This window comes from Rhinatrema bivittatum, chromosome 4, assembly GCF_901001135.1.
Source record: "Rhinatrema bivittatum chromosome 4, aRhiBiv1.1, whole genome shotgun sequence".
Classification (NCBI taxonomy): Eukaryota; Metazoa; Chordata; class Amphibia; order Gymnophiona; family Rhinatrematidae; genus Rhinatrema; species Rhinatrema bivittatum.
The window spans coordinates 82,572,918-82,598,378 of NC_042618.1; the positions used below are offsets into that span (position 1 = coordinate 82,572,918).

General features: G+C 45.7%; 1 protein-coding gene across 1 annotated transcript in view; it reads right to left on the reverse strand.

Moving 5' to 3' along the window:
- TTLL5 (tubulin tyrosine ligase like 5) overlaps nt 1-25,461 on the reverse strand; it is a 798,469-nt gene that overhangs the window by 689,164 nt on the left and 83,844 nt on the right. Inside the window, 2 exon segments of the mRNA XM_029598396.1 lie at nt 10,370-10,458; nt 10,460-10,477. Of these exon segments, the coding sequence (XP_029454256.1) occupies nt 10,370-10,458; nt 10,460-10,477 (107 nt within the window).

A 25,461-nucleotide genomic window follows, 5' to 3' on the forward strand; every position in this document is an offset into this window, starting at 1 on the left:
TAACAACCAAGGACTGAATTACATAGTCTGGGTAAACAAATAACCATGGGTGTAGCTTGCTTATTGCGGCGGTTAATACACTTAACTAATTAAGCTAGATATTTCACTTAGATGCAGTTCCAACACTGCTCTCTATATTAATGGCGGGGGTGGAAGGGTAATAGAACCAAAAGGTTACTAAGGGCCAAGAGTAACAGATAAATATGAGAAAGAAAAAGTGCAAAAGCTTGCTGGGCAGACTGGATTGGCCATTTGGTCTTCTTCTGCAGTCATTTCTATGTTTCTATGTTCTAATTATGTTTATATATGATATTAAGGGGATATCGAAAAAGTCTGTTGGTGCAATGGGGGGGTGCAATATTCTCTTTAGATGGCTGGGAGGCATCACACTGGCAATTTATCTATTGCTTTTCCACCTTAGATAAATGGCGAGTTTAAAAATTCTCATGGAATGTGAAGGTTTAATACTTACATTAAGCGAAAAAAATTGATGGCGGATGCCTCCAATTTGCAGGCAGATGTCATTCTATGCCAAGAAACTCATATTAGAAAAAGACACGAACGTCTGATGATGTCTCCACAATTTCCCTGTCAATTTTTTGCTTGGCTACTAAGCTAAACAAATATTGTGAAGTGGGCGTTTTGTCTGCTAAAACCCTGGTAATAGATGTGATCTCTGTTATCAGAGATGTTAATGGGAGATATATTTTGGTGAAATTTCAGCTAGGAAATCAGCTTTTCACCTTGGGGACCGTTTACTGTCCTAACACTGGATAAGGGAAATTTTTGGATGCAATCTCCGGGGTTTTACAACAGTGGGCAGAAGGATCTATAATCATAGGCAGTGATTCTAATATGACACGTTAATTCTATCTTGACCATAATGGAGGGGGAAGTGCGGTGTCTAAGTCTATCAGGGTGAGTCTTAAGGCTTTAATGACCAACTGGGGCCTTATCGATATATGGCGGCTCTTACACCCCACTGAAAGGAATTATACATTCTTTTCTAAAGCCCATAATATTTATTCTCGCATTGACTTCATTTTGGTAGATAAGGGGATGGTCAACAGAGTACAGCATACTGATATCGAACCAATCACATGGTCAGATCATGCTGCTGTCTGGGTTAAACTAAGGAATGATTCCAGTCTGGGCTCTAAAGGGCATTGGAGATAAATGAAAGTCTTTTGGAAGAAACTGATTTTTGTAAGCATTTACAGGAGGAGATGGGTCATTATCAGGTGGAAAACGATACAGGCAAGGTCACAATGGAACCGTATGGGAATGTTTAAAATGTTGCTAGAGGACGCCTGATAGCTCAGGCTCCTTTGTCAAAAGGGAACGTGAACAGAGACGGAAAGATCTTCTGTTTAAAATTGGGAAATTGGAACTTAGACATAAGAGGAACTTAAATCAGACTTAGGAGGAAATTGGATGAGCTACGCAGGGAATTGTATGAGCTACGCAGGGAATTGCATGCTCTAGGAGCGAAGAAGAAAACCATATTTTCAATTGGATAAACTTCACCAAGAACATTTTGAAGGGGATAATAAGGCCCAGTAGGTTACTAGCGAGATCGCTTAAAGCCAGGGCCCTGCAAAACGAGGATTTTGAAAATTAAAGATTAACAGGGCAAGCTAGTCACAGTTAATGAGCTTATTCGGACTAAGTTTTCCCAATTTTTATGAGGAATTATACCAAGCCAGGCAAAATATTACGCAGGCTACTATAGATGCTTACCTAGAAGGGGTTAGTTTTCCAAGGGTGGATGCTCGTAGCGTAGTTTAAATAAAACTATAACAGTCGAGAAAGTGATTGAGGTGATACGAGAACTAAAACCGGGTACAGTCACCGGGACTAGATGGGTTCACTGCCAGGTTTTTATAAACAGCTTGCTACCATAGTAGCACAGCCATTGGCGGCAGCGTTTAATGAGCTCATTGTTGATGGTACTATAGCCACAGACGTGAACAGGGCAGGAATCACTGTCCTTCCCAAACCAGGGAGAGACGCTACCTTATGCGGGTCTTATAGACCCATTTCTCTTTTGAATCTCGATCTAAACTTTTTGGCAAAAAGATTGAGTAGATTGGTGGGACAGCTGATACACCAAGATCAAACGGGGTTTATCCCAGGAAGATTAGCTGCTGATGTCAGACGAGTTGTTAACTTAGTGTGGTGGGCCAGGGAATCTTAAACCCCTCTAGGGATCCTCACAATCGACAATGAAAAAGCTTTGATCTTGTCTATTGGGACTATCTGATTACAGTACTTCAGCGATTTGGTGTTGGGGGAGAATTTCCTTACGTGGATCAGAAAATTATACTCTATCCTAAGTGCACGTATAAAGGTCAATGGGGGCTATTCGCCACCATTTCCCACCGGTCGAGATACCAGACAGGGGTGTCCCCTTTCTCCGTTACTGTTTACCCTTTATCTAGAACCATTGGCGATCAAGCTCCACACAAAAACAGAGATTCAAGGACTACGGGTGGGGGAGGAGGAATATAAACTGTCTATGTTCGCCGACAATGTCTTGTTCACGGGAGCGAACCCCACTGATTCTTTACCGCTCTTATGGCCGAAATGGCGCTCTTCAGCAATGTTTCTGGGTACCAGTTAAATGTAGAAAATCTGAGTTCTTAAATATTAACCTGTCACCGGGGCAAATGGCTGATATTAGAGATAAATTCCCATTCAAATTAGATAAGATGGAGTGAAATATTTAGGCGTGATGCTGGGGGATAACTTAGAGGATTTATTTAAAATCAATTTTGAGAAAGCATGGGGGTCCATCCAGAGGCTACCGCTTTCGTGGCTGGGCTGGATTTCGGTCGTGAAAATGAATATTCTTCCCAGATTAAGTTATTCAAACCTTACCAATTTTAATTTTGGATAGTTACCCGGATCGCCCCAGAAGCCTTTTTTAAATATTGGGGTTACATTGGCCACCTTGAAGAAGCTATTTTCCAGCAAAACAGTGGCCTGTGTTGGGCTACACTAACATTCTGATATATTTTGTATTTGGATTCATATATATATATTTTTTTTTTTTTTTTGAGAATTTATATACTTTGTATTGTGTGAAATACTGTTTATTGGTATTTATTTTAATTGGTGTTTGTGGATGGTGTTTGAATGAGTGGCATGATTGGTTGTGTGTATGTAATACATTTTAATATGGTTTGCAGCTCAATAGTCTGTAGTTTGAGGATACATAATTGTAATCGTTCAGTTTTTATTCTTGTATGTTACGACCCTTAGTTCTCTGTTATTGAATTTAATTTTATGCATATTCTCTGTTTCACTGAAAGCTCTTTTAGCTGCATTTCGCTTATTGTGAATCGATGAGATGTTCCCAATGTTCATCGGTATATAAAAGATTCTAAATAAATAAATAAAATAAAAAAATTAGTTAGAGTCTTAATTGACTCATTTTTTGTTAATTCTTTTTTGGGAACATTCTTTAAAATGTTCTTTAAAATGGATATTAGATGTATAATAAAAGTTTTTCTAAATATATTTTTCTGATTCCCTTGGATTTTTGTTTCATCTTTGCAAAATTCACCACCCAATCTAAAGACTGCAACCTTCACAGCACCTTCTGTTCTGACTGCCGACAGAGCTCTCAGACTTCACTCATATGAGCCAGTCTTCCAGGTATGGATGCAACAGCACCCATCCCTTCAAAAGTCTACTGCTAACACCACCATTACTTTGGTGAACATATGTGGAGCCGTTGCTAACCTGAAGGGAAGGGCTCGAAAGTGAAAACATTCCCCTAGGATCATGAACCATAGAAACCTCTAGTGCTCCTGCCTGATGGCTATATGTAGATAAGCCTTTGTCAGATCTAGAGATGCCAAATTACTCTCTTTGCACACCACCGCGATGACCAACCTTAGAGTCTCCATGAGAAAATGTGGAACTTTGAGGGCCTCTTTTACCCTTTTTCAAATCCCTCTTTCTTTGGTACCATGAAATAGATGGAGTATTCCCTTTTCGCTGCTCCTCTTGCAGAACTGGCACTATAGCTCCCACTTGCCTCAAATGGCCCATTGTTCCTCAAACAGATACCCGCTTGGCGAAAGAACCGCAAGGGGACACAATGAAATTGTTCTGAATGGGGTGAGCAAAATCTAATGCATATCCATCTTTTACCACACCTAGGACCCATTGGTCCATTGTAATCTTGATCTACTCTTTGAAAAGAGCACCAGATGCCCTCCGACCATCTGATCTAAAGAGTGGATAGGCCTTGCTTCATTGCAAGGATTTTTGGCCCCAATGAAGCGGTACCAGAGGTGTCCTTGGAGGTTCTTCTGCCACCCCGGAAGGACTGACCCCAGGACAGAGCTCTGGCTGCGGGCTGCCTCTGAGGACCTCCAGAACCCTTGGATTGGCAAAACCTCCTATTGTCCCGATACAAGGCCCACGCAGGAACAAACCTCCTGCCCTTTGGCTTATCCTCTGGCAACTTATGTACTTTGGACTCCTTCAGATGTGCATTATCTGCACCAGGAACTCTCCAAACAAAAGATTTCCTTTAAAAGTAAGAGCCCCTAGCTGTGATTTGGACTACACATCCACTAACCAGTTTCATAACTGAAACACCATCTAGCAGATACCACAGACGACATAATTCTGGAAGAGGGTCCTGATAATGATTGGAAAGAAATAAGACTAGTGAGGCAATCAAATTTGCAGATGATACAAAATTGTTCAGAGTAGTTAAATCACAAGCAGATTGTGATAAATTGCAGGAAGACCTTGTGAGACTGGAAAATTGGGCATCCAAATGGCAGATGAAATTTAATGTGGATAAGTGCAAGGTGATGCATATAGGGAAAAATAACCCATGCTATAATTACACAATGTTAGGTTTCATATTAGGAGCTACAACCCAAGAAAGAGATCTAGGCGTCATAGTGGATAACACATTGAAATCGTCGGTGCAGTGTGCTGCGGCAGTCAAAAAAGCAAACAGAATGTTGGGAATTATTAGGAAGGGAATGAATAGAACAGAAAATGTCATAATGCCTCTGTATCGCTCCATGGTGAGACCGCACCTTGAATACTGTGTACAATTCTGGTCGCCGCATCTCAAAAAAGATATAATTGCGATGGAGAAGGTACAGAGAAGGGCTACCAAAATGATAAGGGGAATGGAACAACTCCCCTATGAGGAAAGACTAAACAGGTTAAGACTTTTCAGCTTGGAGAAGAGACGACTGAGGGGGGATATGATAGAGGTGTTTAAAATCATGAGAGGTCTAGAATGGGTAGATGTGAATCGGTTATTTACTCTTTCGGATAGTAGAAAGACTAGGGGGCACTCCATGAAGTTAGCATGGGCACATTTAAAACTAATCGGAGAAAGTTCTTTTTTACTCAATGCACAATTAAACTCTGGAATTTGTTGCCAGAGAATGTGGTTAGTGCAGTTAGTATAGCTGTGTTTAAAAAAGGATTGGATAAGTTCTTGGAGGAGAAGTCCATTACCTGCTATTAGGTTCACTTAGCGAATAGCCACTGCCATTAGTAATGGTTACATGGAATAGACGTAGTTTTTGGGTACTTGCCAGGTTCTTATGGCCTGGATTGGCCACTGTTGGAAACAGGATGCTGTGCTTGATGGACCCTTGGTCTGACCCAGTATGGCATTTTCTTATGTTCTTATGGTGTGACCTGAACTGAGGACGCCATGTGTCCCAGGAGGATGAGAAAGTGGCGTGCAGTCGCGGAGTGCTGAGACTGCAGCTGGTGCGCAAGAGACACGAGGGTAAGAGCTCGCTGTCGAGGCAGAAAAGCCTTTGCCTGCAAGGTATCCAAGTCTGCCCCAATGAACGACAAGGTTTGAGATGGGATTTTAAATAGGATTTGTCGTAGTTGACGAGAAATCCTAATGAAATTAGAGTGTGTAAGGTTAGATTGAGGGACGACAGAGCAGCTTGCTGAGTGGGAGCCCTGATTAACCAATCGTCTAGATAGGGGTAGACGTGAACACCTTGAGTCCTGTGGAGGCTGCAACTACTACAAGGCATTTTGTGAAGACTCGTGGCGCAGACGCTAGGCCGAATAGAAGCACTCTGTACTGATAGTGCTTGGGGCCTACTAGAAACCTCAGGTATTTGTAATGAGATGGAGTTATCGCAATATGAGTGTATGCGTCCTGGAGGTCCAGAGAGCAGAGCCAGTCTCCTCTTTGTAGAAGAGGAAGAAGCGAGCCTAAGGTTACCATCTTGAATTTCTCTTTGCTGGAGGTACCTGTTGAGGGCCCATAGGTCCAGAATAGGACGAACGCCTCCCGATTTTTGGGGGATTAGAAAGTACCAGGAATAGAATCCTAGGCCGTGCAGAGAGTAGGGTACGGGTTCTATTGCCTTGGACTGGAGAAGGAGGGAGACCTCCTGATCCAGAAGGATGGAGTGATCGGATGTTCTCCACGTCGCTAGAGGTGGAGAGTCCGGTGGCACGGAGAGAAAGTTCAGATGGTAACACTGAGCAATTATCGCCAGTACCCATTGGTCTGAGGTGACTGAGTGCCATATTCATTTATTTATTTTATTTATTTTATTTAAAATTTTTGTATACCGACGTTCGTTATGCAAACATCACTTCGGTTTCCATGTAACATAAAACTGGCCAACAGGGCTTTACATTGAAACTGATTAAAGAACTGGGGAGTGGGTAAGAGGGGGAAACATGAAGGGAAATTATTGTACAAGAATAATATAAGCTAGGTAAAATGATTATAAGCGTGAGAGCATGATTATATATAGGCAGTAAAATTATGTTGTTGAAGTGGCACAGTCGACCTCCCACTGGTATGTGAGGCAATGGAGGCTGGCTGCTGCTCTCTAGGTAGACGTCAAAATCCTGAAGCAGGACCTGGTTGAGGAGCTGCTTGCGGTTTTTGTTTCCGTGTCTGACGAGACTGGGCTTTTTGAAAAGGTCTCATAGAACGGGATCTGGTTGGTGGCGGGTAGGACTTCTTCGGGCGGAAGAATGACTTCTTAAGAGTCCTTTCGGAAGGGCTGTTTTGAAGAGTAGTCAAAAGGCATCAGAGAGAGCCGTCTTAGGGTCTCATGATGGTCCTTAAGTTCCACCACCGTCCATTGAATCTGTTCGCCAAACAGATTATCTCCGACACAGGTTAGGTCGGATAACCTGTCTTGTACCTCAGGGCGAAGATCGGAAGACTTGAGCCAGACCCATCTCCTTGCCGAAATAGCAGCTGCAGATACCCTAGTAGCAGTGTCAAAGATATCGTAAGGTGATCTGATCTCATGCTTGCCTGCCTCAAAACCCTTGTTTACTAGGGTTTGGAGCTGATCTTGACATTGCCGAGGCAGGGAGTCTGTCAATCTTGTATCTGCTTAAAAATGACCCTATTATATTGTGTCATATAGAGCTGATAAGCAGCAATTCGGGGAAATGAGCATTGATTCTTGGTAGACACAGTGACCAATGGCATCTAGAAACTTCTGTTCCTTGCCAGGGGGAAAGAAGTGTGAGGCTTTGATCTCTTGTTCTTTTCTGTGCAGATTCTACCACTACAGATTGGTGATACAATTGAGGTTTCTGAAAAACCCCAACCTGACTGCACCAAATAGGTAGTGTCGGCTTTTCTGTGGACTGGAGCAATGGAGCCAGGATGTTTCCCAGTTCTTCTTGAGGAGATCCAGAAGAACCTGGTGGATAGGGATGGAGGTTATTTCCTTGGGAGCATCCAGGGATTGTATCCCAGGATGACATCCATCATCTGATGTCTATCATCCTGCTCAGTCTGTAATTGGAAGGGAACCAATTCAGACATTTCCTTCACAAACTTTATAAAGGAAAGGTCCTCTGGAGGAGAACGCTTTCTACTTTCAGTGGGTGAAGGTGGTGAAGGGAAATCATCGGTGTCTAAGGGAGGAATCATCAGTCCAGGTATCATAGGGATCAGCACCTGCCCTCTAGGAACTAGAGGAGGACGGGGGTGGTGGGATACGCGAGGGTCCTGGGCTAGGCTCCAAAGGAATAATTGGAGGCACCGATGAAGGCATCGAAGGGCAACCGGCGCAGGCATCAAGGGCATCGATGGATGGCTCGGTGGCGTCGACAGGCGTATCGGCACCGATGGTTGGACTAGGTGGCGATGGACATATCGGCATCGATGGCTGAGGTAGAACTCCCAATGGAGGGATGCGGAACGGTGTTTCTCCTCCCGATGACAGAGTAAGCGGGGAGGGCACCGGAGCCATCGGCAACCTGGGGTCCATCGGTGGAAAAGCGCAATGAGCGCTTCCATCTTGGAGAGCAGCAGTGCCAACGCTGCCGGAATCGGGTCGGTGGTCGGTTCCACAATCTGTGTCGGTGGAACCTGGAGTCGTTGCATCGCCTTGTCGATGGCCTCCTGAATCATCAGGTCCAGGGTCTTCTTGGAAACCTGGAGCAAGCAGCCCTGGCTCCGGAACAGAAGGAGGCAGAGGCCATAGCCGGAGGGACCACAGTTTAAAGATGGAGTCGCGGCTCCCGATACCGTCGGGTGAGGGTTGCCTCTTTGACCCCGGTCGCCGAAAAGGTCGGTGCCTTTTCTGGACAAGGTTTCTTCAACGGCAGCTCGGACAATGGCGAGGTCGATGATTTCGCTCCCTCGATGGACCGAGACTTTCGATGGCGATGTTTGTCTCTGCGATTCCTTCGGTCCTGAGGGGGAATAGAGGGTGTCGAAGGCCGAGATGTCGTCGATGCTGGACGGTCACCGGCCGGTGGCCAATGCTGGTGGAAGTTGTCTGAGCCGGTTCTGACGACGTCGATTTGCAATGGACGGAAGTCAGGGTTTGCGCACGGAAGAGAAGTTCCATCTTCTCCATTCTGGCCTTGCGACCTTTTGGTGTCATTAGGGCACATTTGGTGCAGGTCAAGACATCGTGCTCTCGTCCAAGACACATTACACAGACTTTATGGGGGTCTGTGATGGACATGGTGCGATTACAGTCCGGGCACCGATGGAACCCAGACGCCATGGAAAAAATTGAGCCGCGGTAACGGTCGACGGCCAGTAAGCCGCGAGGGCCAAACTCTACGGTAATCGACGGAGAACGGGTAAAAACTTACTGGAGTACCGCGGATTGAAAAAGTTAAAGGAAGGACCCCTCTGGGGCAAATGAACTTTTAGTAATTCCGTGAGGAAAATTCCTGTCAGGAATCTCTGCAGAGCTCCTAACAGCGAGGCTACTGCTGCGTGGAAAAAAGAAGACTGAAGGGGGAACTCCTGCTGGCTGCAGGGTTAGTGCCATGCTGGGCATGCCCAGAGGGGCCAGTCAAAGTTCTGGAAACGTTGACAAAAGTGTTCTGTGATTGGGCTCCATCCTGTGATGTCACCCATATGTGAGGACTACCATCCTGCTTGTCCTGTGAGAACCCCAATGTTACCCAGAGTAGACAGTAACAAAGAAGGCTAAGGGGAGGCATCCTCGATATTATCTAGGACAGTGAGCAACAGAAGAGGATCAGAGGGAGGGATCCTGGTTACCTGGGGCAGTCAGTGATGAAGGAAATCAAGGGAGTGGATCCCTGATGTTACCCAAAGCAGTGAGGGGATAAAAGAGGCATTCCCAATGTTACCCAGAGCAGTGAGTGAAGAGGTGCACCAGATGGATGGGATCAGCAAGGTTACCTGGGTTAGTGAGCAAAACAGGAAGAGAGGGGATCTAGATGTTACCCCGAGGCCAGTGAGGGACAGATGAGGGTCAGTAGAAAAATCATTGATTTTACACAGAGCAGTGAGTGATGTCGCAGGTGCAGGGGAGGGATGCTGATGTTAGCCAGGGCAGCAAGCAACATGAATTGCAGAGATTACCTATGGCAGTTAATATAGAAGGGTCAAAGCATGTGATCCTAATGGTACCGGGGACAGTGAGGAATGAGGTCAATTATGCTATCCAGGGCAGTCAGTGATGGAACAGGCTCAGGGAGGAGACATCCCTGATGTTACCTAGGACTATGAAGGACAAGGAGAAGAGCTGTCAAAATGTTATCCAAGACAGTAAGAAAGAGAGGTGGGGAAAGGATCACCAATGTTACCCAAGGCATTGAGTGACAGAAATTAAGGAGGAATCGTTGATGTACTCAGGATCAAGAATGGTCACAAAGAGGGATCTTAACATTACCCTGTTAATGAATGATGGAGGAAAAGGAATTCTCAACATTATCTCGGACAGTGAGTGACTCAGGAGGGAGGAGGAATTCCCAATGTTACTAAAGGCAGTAATCAGTATAGAAGGTCAGGGTGAGGGATTCTCGATGTTAGCCATGGCAGATAGTAAAGGAGAGGCCAATATAAGAAAGACTATCACATGCATTTGGATTCTGCACTTACCTGGGAAGTGGTTCACCCTTCTGGAAGTCCAATAGGCTGCGCATAAGATAAGGTTTGAGGTGGGATCCTGTCCACATCAGGTGAAATTCAACTGCTGTTAGGATGAACCTGCCAAGAGATCAGGACAGTGAAGGAAGGAATGTGGATCTGACTTGGACTTCCGTTTAGATCAGTGATACCAGTCCTTGACACATGCAACCCAGTCAGATTTTAGGGTAACCCAAATATGCAAATCAAACTCTCTCTTGCAGGAAATGTATGCAAACGATGAATATTCACTTAACAGCCTAAAACCCAGACTAGTCTGTGGCCCTCGAGGACTGGAATGGCCCACCACCAGTTTGACTGCCTCCCTGCCATCCAAAGCACTAAACTCCCCCTTCTACCTTTTTTTTTTTTTTTTTTAACAGACGAGTCAGTGTGTCTTAAAAATCCATGTGGACAGCCAAGAAGTTCAAGAACCTTCCCATTTACCAACCAAAGTACCTGAACCACTATGGGTTTTTCCCACAGACACAAAATGGGACAAAAGCCTTAATGAATCAGGCCCAAAGTCTACAGCTCCCTTGTTTTATCATCCAATAACATTTTTCTTGTGCCTGCCCTCTCTCTCTCATCATCTATCTAGGGACGTTTGGTTTCATGACCTCCTCCACCAGGGACTCTATCTGTGCTGCATTTGTCCAAGACACACTGACAGAAATCAGAAAATATAGGGCAGTGCAAACGCTGACACATAACAAGATGCACTAAGCTCTTTCGTTTGTTGAGTAAATGGCAATCAGAACAGCACATTGATACAAAGCAGCAGTTATTTTAAGTACAGACTTTTTATGTTTTCAATGTTTTTAATTGGTAAATATACAAATCAATCTCCAGCTTTACCCTCACTCATTCTCTGTGAGGGTAAAGCTCTGTGCTTATCCCAGGCTTTACCCCTCACAGCTAAGGATCCTCTGTGCTTATCCCAGGCTTTACCCCCTCACTCCCTCACAGCTAAGGATCCTCTGTGCTTATCCCAGGCTTTAACCTCTCACCTCCCCCACAGCTAAGGATCCTCTGTGCTTATCCCAGGCTTTACCTCTCACTCCCTCACAGCTAAGGATCTTCTGTGCTTATCCCAGGCTTTTACCCCCTCACTCCCCCACAGCTAAGGATCCTCTGTGCTTATCCCAGGCTTTACCTCTCACTCCCTCACAGCTAAGGATCCTCTGTGCTTATCCCAGGCTTTACATAGAAAAACATAGAAATGACGGCAGAAGAAGACCAAATGGCCCATCCAGTCTGCCCAGCAAGCTTCACACATTTTTTCTCTCATACTTATCTGTTTCTCTTAGCTCTTGGTTCTATTTCCCTTCCACCCCCACTATTAATGTAGAGAGCAGTGATGGAGCTGCATCCAAGTGAAATATCTAGCTTGATTACTTAGGGGTAGTAGGGGTAGTAACTGCCGCAATAAGCAAGCTACACCCATGCTTATTTGTTTTACCTAGACTATGTTGTACAGCCCTTGTTTGGTTGTTTTTTCTTCTCCCCTGCCGTTGAAGCAGGGAGCTATGGTGGATATGTGTGAAGTATCAGTTTTTTTTTTTCCCCTGCCAACCCCTGTAACAAGCCAGCTACTCCCCGCTTTGTGATTGCGAATCCTTTTTTTCTTCACCCCTGTCGTTGAGGCTATGCAGGATATGCGTGAAGCATCAGTTTTTTTTGTTTTTTTTTCCCCTGCTGTTGAAGCAGAGAGCTATGCTGGAAATGCGTGATGTATCAGTCTTTCTCCCATGCCGTTGAAGCACAGAGCCATGCTGGATATGCATGGAAAGTGAAGTATCAGGCACATTTGGTTTGGGGTAGTAACCGCCGTAACAAGCCAGCTACTCCCCGCTTTGTGAGTGCGAACCCTTTTTTTTTTTTTTCCTTCTCCCTTGCCGTTGAAGCAGAGAGCTCTGCTGTATATGCATTGAAAGTGAAGTATCAGGCATATTTGGTTTGGGGGTAGTAACCGCCGTAACAAGCCAGCTACTCCCCTCTTGTGAGTGCAAATCCTTTTTCCACTTCCTCTTGCTGTTGAAGCTTAGAGCGATGCTGGAGTCACAGTAAGCATGTGTATGTTTATTGAATAAGGGTATCTTTCTGGCGAGTCACCCACTCTTCATTGGTGGCCTCTTGACTTATGGATCCCAGTGTTTGTCCCACGCCCCTTTGAAGTCTTTCACTGTTCTGGTCTTCACCACTTCCACCGGAAGGGCATTCCAGGCATCCACCACCCTCTCCATGAAGAAATACTTCCTGACATTGGTTCGGAATCTTCCTCCCTGGAGCCTCAAATCGTGACCCCTGGTTCTGCTGATTTTTTTCCTACGAAAAAGGTTTGTCGTTGTTTTTGGATCATTAAAACCTTTCAAGTATCTGAAAGTCGGTATCATATCACCTCTGCTCCTCCTTTCCTCCAGTGTGTACATATTTAGATTCTTCAATCTCTCCTCGTACGTCATCCGATGAAGATCCTCCACCTTCCTGGTCGCCCTTCTCTGTACCGCTTCCATCTTGTCTTTGTCTTTTTGTAGATACGGTCTCCAGAACTGAACACAGTACTCCAGGTGAGGCCTCACCAAGGACCTGTACAAGGGAATAATCACTTCCCTTTTCTTACTCGATATTCCTCTCTCTATGCAGCCCAGCATTCTTCTGGCTTTCGCTATCGCCTTGTCGCATTGTTTCACTGACTTCACATCATTAGACACTATCACCCCAAGGTTCCTCTCCTGCTCCGTGCACATCAGCCTTTCCCCCCCCATCGAATACAGTTCATTCGGATTTCCACTCCCCATATGCATGACTTTGCACTTCTTGGCATTGAATCTCAGCTGCCATATCTTCGATCACTCTTCCAGTTTCCTTAGATCCCGTCTCATTCTCTCCACTCCTTCCGGCGTGTCCACTCTGTTGCAGATCTTAGTGTCATCCGCAAAAAGACAAACCTTACCTTCTATCCCGTCCGCAATGTCGCTCACAAAGATGTTGAACAGGACCGGTCCCAACACCGATCCTTGCGGTACACCACTTAAAACCGCTCTCTCTTCAGAGAAGGTTCCATTTACCATCACACATTGTCTTCTGTCCGTCAACCAATTTGCAATCCAGGTTACCACCTCGGCACTCACTCCCAAGCTTCTCGTTTTATTCACCAGTCTCCTGTGCGGCACCGTATCAAAAGCTTTGCTGAAATCCAAGTATATGATATTGAGCGCTCTTCCTTGATCCAATTCCTTGGTTACCCAGTCAAAAAAGTCAATCAGATTTGTCTGACAGGTTCTTCCCCTGGTGAATCCATGCTGCCTCTGGTCCATCAATTCTCCAGACTGTAGATAGTTCACTATTCTCTCTTTCAGCAGTGACTCCATTACTTTTCCCACCACCGAAGTGAGGCTAACCGGTCTGTAGTTGCCAGCCTCCTCCCTGTTCCCACTCTTGTGAAGCGGGACCACCACCGCTCTTCTCCAATCACTCGGCACCACTCCCGTTTCTAGGGATCTATTGAACAGGTCACACAGCGGACCCGCCAGAACATCTCTGAGCTCCCTCAATATCCTTGGATGAATCCCATCAGGCCCCATGGCTTTGTCCACTTTCAGGTTCTTTAGTTCTTCCCACACATTTTCTACTGTAAAAGGATTTTCATCTATTCCACTTCCCTCCAGTTTCCTGTTGTGTAGAGATGGTCCTTCTCCAGGGTCTTCTTTAGTGAACACAGAGCTGAAGTATTCGTTTAATATTTCTGCCATTTCTTCGTCTCTCTCCACACATTGATCATTACCACCTTTCAATTTCACTATACCACTTTGGACCTTTCTCTTTTCGCTGATGTATCTGAAAAATGTTTTGTCACCATTTTTTATCTCCTTGGCAATCCTCTCTTCCGCTTGACTCTTTGCCAACTTGATTAATTTCTTTCTCTCCCTCAGTTGATACAAATATTCTTCTTTGTGCTCCTCCCTTTGGGATCCTTTATATTTCTTGAATGCTGTTCTTTTAGCTTTAATTTTGTCAGCCACCTCCTTTGAGAACCAGATAGGTTTCAGTTTTCTTTTGCTTTTCTTTACATTTCTAACATATAGAGCAGTTGCCTTGGTGATTGCTCCTTTTAGATTGGTCCACTGCTGATCCACATCTCTCTCGTTCTCCCATCCTTTAAGTTCTTCCTCCAGGTAGTTCCCCATTTCCTCAAAGTCTGTGTTTTTGAACTGTAAAACTCGGGTCTTTGTGGTTCTTTTCCCTATTCTTTTAGTGATATTAAACCATACCATTTGATGATCACTGCTGCTAAGGTGGGCACCCACCTGGACATCTGAGACATTTTCTGCATTAGTGAGCACTAAGTCGAGTATAGTTCCTTCTCTCGTGGGTTCCAACACCATTTATTTGAACAAAGATACTTTACCCCTCACTCCCCCTCAGCTAAGGATCCTCTGTGCTTATCCCAGGCTTTACCCCTCACTCCCTCACAGCTAAGGATCCTCTGTGCTTATCCCAGGCTTTACCTCTCACTCCCTCACAGCTAAGGATCCTCTGTGCTTATCCCAGGCTTTACCTCTCACTCCCTCACAGCTAAGGATCCTCTGTGCTTATCCCAGGCTTTACCCCTCACTCCCTCACAGCTAAGGATCCTCTGTGCTTATCCCAGGCTTTACCTCTCACTCCCTCACAGCTAAGGATCCTCTGTGCTTATCCCAGGCTTTACCCTCCCCCTCTCCAGCACTAAGAATTCTCAGTGCTTATCCCAAATTTAAACCTTTCTACCCCAGCAGTAAATAATCCTCTTTGCTTATCCCAGGGTTTACACCCCTCCCCCTACCCCAATGATAATGATCCTCTGTATTTTCACAGGATTTACTTCTCATTCCCCTCAGCTAAAGATTTTCTGTGCTCATCCCATTTTTTATCCTCCTTACCCTACAGCTAAGGATCTTCCATGCTTATCCCAGGTTTTACTCCTTACTCTTCCACCACTGTCTAGTCTCTAAGCCTGCCCTTTTTATAAAAAATAGTGAAAAAAGCAGTCTCTTTCCAACTTTTAGATCTTCTTGAAGAATATAACAGCCTCCATTTTTCCAATCCAGAAACAAAGAATTCATTTAGACTTTCTGCAATGACCTATCCCTAAGAGCCTCTTTAACCCCTCGGTCATCTAACGGTCCATCCATTTCCCTCACAGGTGGCTACCATGAACCCCATATTCATAGTCGAAGTGCGAAGCATATCATATAGGGCATCCGCCACATAGGCCACTCCCACTTCCAACCGAGCATCCTGGCCAGAATCCATAGAGGCTCCTGCGACCTTCTCCTGCACCTTTTGCACCCAGCACAAACAAGCCCGCTGCATCAGACTAGCACAGACTGCAGCTCTAAGGCTCAGAACCAAGACCTTAAACAGCCTCTTCAACAAGATCTCCAGCTTCCAGTCCTGGACATCTTTCAAGGCTGCTGACCCTGCCACAGGAATAGTAATTTTGTCACCGCTGGACACCGCCACATCCACCTTCAGCATCTTCCACAGCTCTAAGCTGTCCTCTGGCAAGGGATACAGCCTGGCCATAGCCCTGGCCACCTTCAATCCAGCTTCTGGGAAATCCCACTCTCAGTCAATCAGCTTCTTCACCTGCTTACCCCTTCATTGTCCGAATCCTCCTGAGCAACCTTAATCCCCAGCTCCTCTAGAACCTGAGGGCTAAGAGGTCGCAACTCCTCCTTACGGAATAACCTGACCACCCTTGGGTCATCCCGTACTGCTAGAGGAACCTCATCTGCATCCGGGTAACCCCAGCGGACCAGCCCCCACATCCACACCCTAATCAGTGCCTTGGTCCACTTGCGGGTCCCCTTGCGGATCACTTCCCTGTGGATCAGCGCCAACCGAATCCTCAGAGGAATCGCTTCCATGCAATTGATCCAGACCCAACAGGTGCAAAATGCTACCCATCCTCGGAGGTGCCTCAGCCCGAGACTTCTTAGCCTTGCCTTGGGAAGGCAAAACAATTACTGGCATGGCTAAAAGGGGAGGTGAAAGAAGCTATTTTAGCCAAAAGATCTTCATTCAAAAATTGGAAGAAGGATCCAACAGAAGAAAATAGGATAAAGCATAAACATTGGCAAGTTAAATGTAAGACATTGATACGACAGGCTAAGAGAGAATTTGAAAAGAAGTTGGCTGTAGAGGCAAAAACTCACAGTAAAAACTTTTTAAAATATATCCGAAGCAGAAAGCCTGTGAGGGAGTCAGTTGGACCGATAGATGATCGAGGGGTTAAAGGGGCATTTAGAAAAGATAAGGCCATCGCGGAAAGATTAAATGATTTCTTTGGTTCGGTGTTTACTGAAGAGGATGTTGGGGAGGTACCCGTAATGGAGAAGGTTTCATGGGTAAAGATGCAGATGGACTGAACCAAATCACGGTGAACCTAGAAGATGTGGTAGACCTGATTGACAAACTGAAGAGTAGTAAATCACCTGGACCGGATGGTATACACCCCAGAGTTCTGAAGGAACTAAAAAATGAAATTTCAGACCTATTAGTAAAAATTTGTAACTTATCATTAAAATCATCCATTGTACCTGAAGACTGGAGGATAGCAAATGTAACCCCAATATTTAAAAAGGGCTCCAGGGGCGATCCGGGAAACTACAGACCGGTTAGCCTGACTTCAGTGCCAGGAAAAATAGTGGAAAGTGTTCTAAACAACAAAATCACAGAACATATAGAAAGACATGGTTTAATGGAACAAAGTCAGCATGGCTTTACCCAGGGCAAGTCTTGCCTCACAAATCTGCTTCACTTTTTTGAAGGAGTTAATAAACATGTGGATAAAGGTGAACCGGTAGATATAGTATACTTGGATTTTCAGAAGGCGTTTGATAAAGTTCCTCATGAGAGGCTTCTAGGAAAAGTAAAAGTCATGGGATAGGTGGCGATGTCCTTTCGTGGATTGCAAACTGGCTAAAAGACAGGAAACAGAGAGTAGGATTAAATGGGCAATTTTCTCAGTGGAAGGGAGTGGACAGTGGAGTGCCTCAGGGATCTTTATTGGGACCCTTACTTTTCAATATATTTATAAATGATCTGGAAAGAAATACGAGTGAGATAATCAAATTTGCAGATGACACAAAATTGTTCAGAGTAGTTAAATCACAAGCAGATTGTGATAAATTGCAGGAAGACCTTGTGAGACTGGAAAATTGGGCATCCAAATGGCAGATGAAATTTAATGTGGATAAGTGCAAGGTGATGCATATAGGGAAAAATAACCCATGCTATAATTACACAATGTTGGGTTCCATATTAGGTGCTACAACCCAAGAAAGAGATCTAGGTGTCATAGAGGATAACACATTGAAATCGTCGGCTCAGTGTGCTGCGGCAGTCAAAAAAGCAAACAGAATGTTGGGAATTATTAGGAAGGGAATGAATAGAACAGAAAATGTCATAATGCCTCTGTATCGCTCCATGGTGAGACCGCACCTTGAATACTGTGTACAATTCTGGTCGCCGCATCTCAAAAAAGATATAATTGTGATGGAGAAGGTACAGAGAAGGGCTACCAAAATGATAAAGGGAATGGAACAGCTCCCTATGAGGAAAGACTAAAGAGGTTAGGACTTTTCAGCTTGGAGAAGAGACGACTGAGGGGGGATATGATAGAGGTGTTTAAAATCATGAGAGGTCTAGAACGGGTAGATGTGACTCTGTTATTTACTCTTTCGGATAATAGAAGGACTAGGGGACACTCCATGAAGTTAGCATGTAGCACATTTAAAACTAATCGGAGAAAGTTCTTTTTTACTCAACGCACAATTAAACTCTGGAATTTGTTGCCAGAGGATGTGGTTAGTGCAGTTAGTATAGCTGTGTTTAAAAAGGATTGGATAAGTTCTTGGAGGAGAAGTCCATTACCTGCTATTAAGTTCACTTAGAGAATAGCCACTGCCATTAGCAATGGTTACATGGAATAGACTTAGTTTTTGGGTACTTGCCAGGTTCTTATGGCCTGGATTGGCCACTGTTGGAAACAGGATGCTGGGCTTGATGGACCCTTGGTCTGACCCAGTATGGCATTTTCTTATGTTCTTAAGTCTGTAAGGCTGGCCACTTAGCCGCCAGCTCCTGCTTGGCGAGATTGTTTTATTACTGCATGAGACCTATCAGCAGAAAATCTATCACTGTCTCTCCCCTGCTCCGTGGGCGCCGGGTCCTCCCATGATTCCGCTGGCACATCTCCCCCTGCTCCAAGCCCCTGATACACAGGAGAAAGTGCGGAAAGGGAGACCCTGCCTTCCCCATCCATGGCAGGACTCCTACCATGTGGAGCTAAGATGGCTGCCGTCACTTTCATCCCCCCTGGGGCCTCCTGCACAGGGACTGCAGCGCCTGTCCCCCGATCCCTGTGCAAAGGCTCCCTCGCCTCCAGAGGCACAGCCAAGGCAGAGAAGGGCCGCATTAAGGTGGACCGCCTCCCCCCGCAGGCCAACCCGCTTTCCTGCACTCAGTGGGAAACAGCATCATGATTGCAAGCAGCCTGCGGATAAAAATAGACCTGAGCATAAGGACAAAAAAAACAAAACACACCACCACTGCTGCCCCGGCTCCAGGTGCTGAACACCTGAGCCACATGGTTTCCTACTCACCCTGACCCAAGCCAGCAAACTACCCCCAATCTCCGATGGAGCACAGACCTGAAACAACTTTCTTTTTTTTTTTGTAATTTTCTGTTTATTGCAACAACCATAAAAGCCACCAAAATACAATCATCAGTTAACATACATATATAGCAAAATTGCTTACCTTGTAATAGGTGTTATCCCAGGACAGCAGGATGTAGTCCTCACATATGGGTGACATCAGTAATGGAGCCCTATGTACGGAAAACTTCTGTAAAAGTTTCTATGAAACTTTTGACTGGCACCAGTGTGCCTACTGAGCATGCCCAGCATGCTATGATATTCCCTGCTACAGGGGTCTCCCTTTAGTCTTGGTTTGTAGCAATAGCGTTAGCCAAAAATAAAATAATAAAACGTATCGGACCCAACTCCGCGGGGTGGCGGGTGGGTTTCGTGAGGACTACATCCTGCTGTCCTGGGATAACACCTATTACAAGGTAAGCAATTTTGCTTTATCCCAGGACAAGCAGGATGCTAGTCCTCACATATGGGTGATTAGCAAGCTAGAGGCTGAGTCATTGTGTAGTGCAATGTTTTTGTTGAATGAGTCAGCCGAGGATCACAGCAGGTTGGATGTAGAAGGAGTTGGGATTAAACTGGAAACAAGTTCTTTAAGACAGATTGTCCATAGGCTGAATCTTGTCTTCCTTCTTTGTCTAGACAGTAGTGAGCTGCAAAAGTGTGAAGAGAACTCCAGGTTGCTGCTTTACAAATGTCCAGAATAGGTACAGAGCGAAGGTGTGCTACTGAGGTTGACATTGCTCTGACTGAATGTGCTTTTACTCGCCCTTGAAGAGTAAGGCCTGCTTTTCCATAACAAAATTGAATGCAATCTGCAAGCCAGTTTGACAGAGTATGCTTACCCACTGCTTTACCTGGTTTGTTTGGATCATAGGATACAAACAGCTGACTGGATTTTCTTTGGGCTGTAGTGCGGTTTAAATAGAAGGATAACGCACGCTTACAGTCCAAAGTGTGTAAGGCTCGTTCACCTTGATGGGAATGAGGCCTAGGAAAGAATGTTGGTAAAACTATGGATTGGTTCAAATGAAATTCCGTGACAACCTTAGGAAGGAACTTTGGATGTGTCCGGAGGACTACCCTGTCATGTAGGAACTTTGTAAAAGGTTCGTATGTGACTAGTGCTTGTAATTCACTGACCCTTCTAGCTGATGTAATGGCTATAAGAAAGACCGTTTTCCAAGTTAGGTACTTAAGGTCACAGGTATTTATGGGTTCAAATGGGGAACGCATGAGCCTAGTTAATACTACGTTTAGGTCCCATTGAATGCTTGGGGAATGAATTGGAGGTTTAATGTGAGTTAGGCCTCTCATGAATTTACTGACGAGAGGTTGTGTGGAGAGAGGCGCATCACCTAGCTTGTTATGATAAGCTGAGATTGCACTTAAGTGTACCCTTACAGATGACGTCTTAAGACCAGAGTCTGAGAGATGGTAAAGGTAATCTAGTAGCGTGGTAGTGGGGCAAGTGAAAGGATCTAAATCTTTCTGAGTGCACCATAAAGTAAACCTTTTCCATTTGTAGGAATAATTCTTTCTAGTGGAAGGTTTACGTGCAGCTATTAGTACCTGAGATATATTAGTTGAAAGGTTGAATGGTTGCAAGATCAAGCTTTCAACATCCATGCTGTCAGGGACAGGGATTGAAGGTTGGGATGGCGCAACTGACCCTGTTCCTGAGTTATGAGATTGGGAGCTACTCCCAGGCGAATGGGATCCCTGACTGAGAGATCTAGCAGTGTGGGGAACCATACTTGTCGAGGCCAATATGGGGCTATGAGTATCATGGACCCCTTGTCCTGTTGTAGCTTTACTAATGTTTTGGTTATGAGCGGTATTGGTGGATACGCGTATAACAGGCCTGAGTTCCAATGGCGAGCAAACGCGTCCTTTGGTAAGTTGTTCTGCCGGAAGAGGAAAGAGCAGTAATTGTTCACTTTGTAGTTCAGAGGTGACGCAAAGAGATCTATTGTTGGTTGACCCCAGCGTTGAAATATCTTGGTTGCTATCGCTGGGTCGAGGGACCACTCGTGTGGTTGAAAGTGGCGGCTGAGGCGATCCGCTACTGTGTTGTGGATGCCTGCTAGGTAGGTGGGCCCGTAGTAGAATTGAGTGTGCTAGGGCCCAGTCCCATATTTGAGCTGCTTCCTGGCAAAGGAGGTACGAGCCCGTACCACCCTGCTTGTTGATGTACCACATGGCTACTGTGTTGTCCGTTTGGATCAGAACAGTCTTGTGTGAAAGGCAGTCCTTGAACGCATGTAGAGCATAGCGTATAGCTCGAAGCTCCAGGAAGTTTATTTGAAAAGAGGCTTCTTGTTTTGTCCACGTGCCTTGCGTCTTTAAGTGAGCAATGTGCGCACCCCACCCTAAGGTGGATGCATCTGTTGTTAAAGTCACTTGTGGAACTGGTTGCTGAAAAGGCAGGCCTTTGAGCAAGTTGATTACGGATGTCCACCAGAGAAGAGATGATCTTAGATCTGGTGTGATACGAATGGGAGTGGACAATGGTTGAATGGCTTGAATCCATTGAGATTTGAGTGTCCATTGCGGTAGGCGCATGGTCAGTCTGGCCATGGGAGTTACATGAACTGTTGAGGCCATGTGTCCGAGTAGGGTGAGGCACTGATGAGCTGTAACTCGAGATTGATTGCGAACTGATTGTGCTAAGAGGACGAGTGCCTGAGCACGGTCTCTTGGAAGAAAAGCTTTTGCTGTGATAGTATTGAGATCTGCACCTATGAACTGTAATTGGTGAGATGGTGTGAGATGGGATTTCTCGTAGTTGATGAGAAACCCCAAGGAGTGAAGTAACTGCATTGTGAGATGGAGAGAAGTGAGAGCACCGTTTTGTGTTTGACTTCTGATTAGCCAATCGTCCAAGTAGGGAAACACATGTACTCTTTGCTTGTGAAGATGTGCCACCGCTACTGCAAGACACTTTGTGAACACTCGAGGTGCTGAGGCTAGGCCGAAAGGCAGTACTCGATATTGGAAGTGCTGACCTTCCACCAGAAATCGCAGGTACTGTCGATGAGGAGGAAAAATGGGAATGTGAGCATAAGCGTCTTGAAGATCCAGAGAGCAGAGCCAATCTCCTTTTTGAAGAAGAGGTAGCATGGTGCCTAATGACACCATCCTGAATTTTTCTTTCTTTAGAAATTTGTTGAGATTTCTGAGATCTAGGATTGGGCGTAGGCCCCCGGTTTTCTTTGGAATGAGGAAATATCGGGAGTAGAATCCTCTGCCCCACTGAGGCCTGGGAACTTTTTCTATGGCCTTGGCAGTCAGTAGGGTGGATAATTCTACTTGTAGAATTGTGTAATGATAAGACACTGTCCAAGATGGGATAGGAGGATTGTCGTTTGGTACAGTGAGGAAATCCAAGTGGTACCCTTGAGATACAATTGAGAGTACCCATTGATCTGTCGTGATGGAGTTCCAATTTTGATGGAAATGAGAAATTCGGCCTCCGACAGGTAATTGTGGGCAAGGATTTTTGGAATGACTCATGCTCTCTGGTTGGATTTCAAAATCCAGACGTGGACGCTGCAGGTGGAGGCTGTTGAGGTCTGGCAGGTCTCTGGCGAGGTTGTGACCTTTGAGTAGGCCTTTGCTGTCTGGGTCTGGCTGCTGGGGGATAATACCGCCGAGGGCGGTAATATGGTTTCCTTGGTTCTCTTCTTGGAAGCCTCCTAGAAGGTTGGTATACTTCTTGCGGCAGCTGAGATAGTTGTTTAAGGGTCTCAGTGTGATCCTTAATTGTCGCCACCGCCTCTTTAACTTTATCCCCAAAGAGGTTTTCTCCAAGGCAAGGCAAGTCTGCCAAGCGCTCTTGTACCTCTGGTCTCAGCTCCGATGATTTCAACCAGGCCCATCTTCTGGCTGTGATTCCTGACGCTGACAGTCGGGAGGCTGTTTCAAAGGAATCATATGTTGCTCGAACCTCGTGTTACCCGCCTCCAGGCCTTTGTGCACGAGTTTTAGTAATCCGTCCTGAAACTGGTCAGGTAACTGGTGTGACAGTGTTTCTACCTGTTTCCACAGGTCTCGCTGGTACTGATTCATAAAGAGCTGGTAAGAATTTATTCTAGATACCAGCATGGCAGCTTGGAATATTTTTCTTCCTAGATTGTCCAGGAACCGGTTATCCTTACCAGGAGGTGTAGAGGCATGCTGTTTTAACCTCTTGGCCTTCTTTTGGGCCGACTCGACCACCACTGACTGATGCGGTAATTGTGTTTTTTGAAACCCTGGGATGGGCTGTACCAGATAAGTGGCATCAGCACGCTTATTGACCGCTGCCACAGACCCAGGGTGCTCCCACATTCTGTACATCAATTCTTGTAGGACCTCATGGACTGGAATGGCAAGAATTTCCTTAGGAGGATCTACGAATTGGAGAACTTCCAAAGTTTTTTGTCTGCTGTCTATCTCTGAAAGGAGGGAGAAGGGAATTGTTTCAGACATTTCCTTTATAAAATTCGAGAAGGAAAGATCCTCCGGTGGTGATTTTCTTCTATCCTCTGGTGGTGAGGGCTCAGAGAGGATATCTTCCCCTGATGAATATTCTGAGTCACTAGAGTCCAGAGGATGTTCTATAGGCCTAGAAGGCTTAAAAGGAGTGTCAGAGAGTGGTGTTTGTGGCCTGATGGGTGGTATGACACCTGAGGGGCCTGGTAACGGTTCCTGATGGAGATCAGAACCTGGATGTTGAGGTGCAGAGGAAAGAGCGTATATAAGTGAGTCCAATTTTTCCATCAGAGGTTGAAAAATGGACGTATCATGAGATGGTACCGGCTGTGCCATCGAGGTCGATGGCCGCATTGGCATCGATGGAATCTGGGGCATCGACATCAAAGGTACCGCTGGTTGCGCCCTGGATGGTACCAGTCCTGGAACCGACGGCATCGTTGATTGTGATTTCCTCGGCATCGGCATCGCGTGTACTGGCGATGGAATCGGCGATGGTATGAAGGCCGGTGTCGATGGCAGGAGAGGAGTAATCGGTCGTGGCATCGCTTCCACAAAGGCATCCTGAACCGCTTGGCGTATATAAACGTCAAGTTCCGCCCGCATGGATGGTGTGAACAGAGCACCCATGGGGGGAGGCGGTGGTGGCGACATCAGTACAACCTCAGAGCCCTGAGGAGGTACGGTTCCTTCCGCCGGAATCGGCGAGGATCGCCTTGTCGATGGCTCGGAAGCCTTATCTTTGAGCCGGGGTTTCTTGGACGGTGCCCCGTCATCTGTCGATGGCTCACCGGCTATCGGGGTAGGTGATGCCGTATGCGGCCTACGATGCCGATGGTGATGTTTGTCTTTTTCGCGGGCTTTCTCACTGCCCGATGTTGAGGCCTTGGACGATGGTGAGGGGGAGGAAAATGGAGCGTCTCCCGACTCACCTGAGTGACGTTTTTTCAATACTACTTTTCTAATCGATCCAGCCGGAGACGATTGTTTGGAAGTAGATGGAGCAGTAACTAGTTGAATCTTGAATAGCTGCTCCATTTTGTCCAGCCGTAGACGTCGACCTTTCGAGGTCATCGTAGCGCATAAGGGACAATTTTTCACCTCATGACCCTCACCAAGGCAAAGTACACAGTCCTGGTGTGGGTCTGTGATAGACATATTTCTCGCGCATTTTGGGCATTTTTTAAAACCTGTAGCCATTTTGTGGCCGGACAGCCGTCGACGGCCTAAGACTCAGGTAAAAATGTTTTTAACCAAAAAACGGAACGGAACCGCGAGAACGGTAAAAACTCACCGCGATGACTAAACTAAGGGAGACCCTTTGCGGTTGAAGTTTTTTTGAAAGTTTTCCGTGAGGAAAATTGTGGAGAATCCCACAGGACACCCAATAACCGCGAGGCTAACTGCTTCGCGGAAAAAAGAAGACTAAAGGGAGACCCCTGTAGCAGGGAATATCATAGCATGCTGGGCATGCTCAGTAGGCACACTGGTGCCAGTCAAAAGTTTCATAGAAACTTTTACAGAAGTTTTCCGTACATAGGGCTCCATTACTGATGTCACCCATATGTGAGGACTAGCATCCTGCTTGTCCTGGGATAAAATAATTGTGTGCATCAGATGATCTCATCATATAGGCTAACAACTCGCACTATAGCCTAACAGGAATACCTCAAATCAGGGGGGGGGGGGTATTTGAGTTATTCCTGTTTTTTGGTTTGTTTTTTTTTAACAAAGTACACGTCTTAAAGAGACAGCCTCCTGAGCAACCCAGAACAAAACAAAAGAAAGGTATACTTTTCTGATTCTGGGTGCTCCAGGAAGCTACAACTGGCTGGTCTGGGTGACAGGGCCTCAAGGGGAGCGAAGGAGCTAGGACCCCTGGCTTTC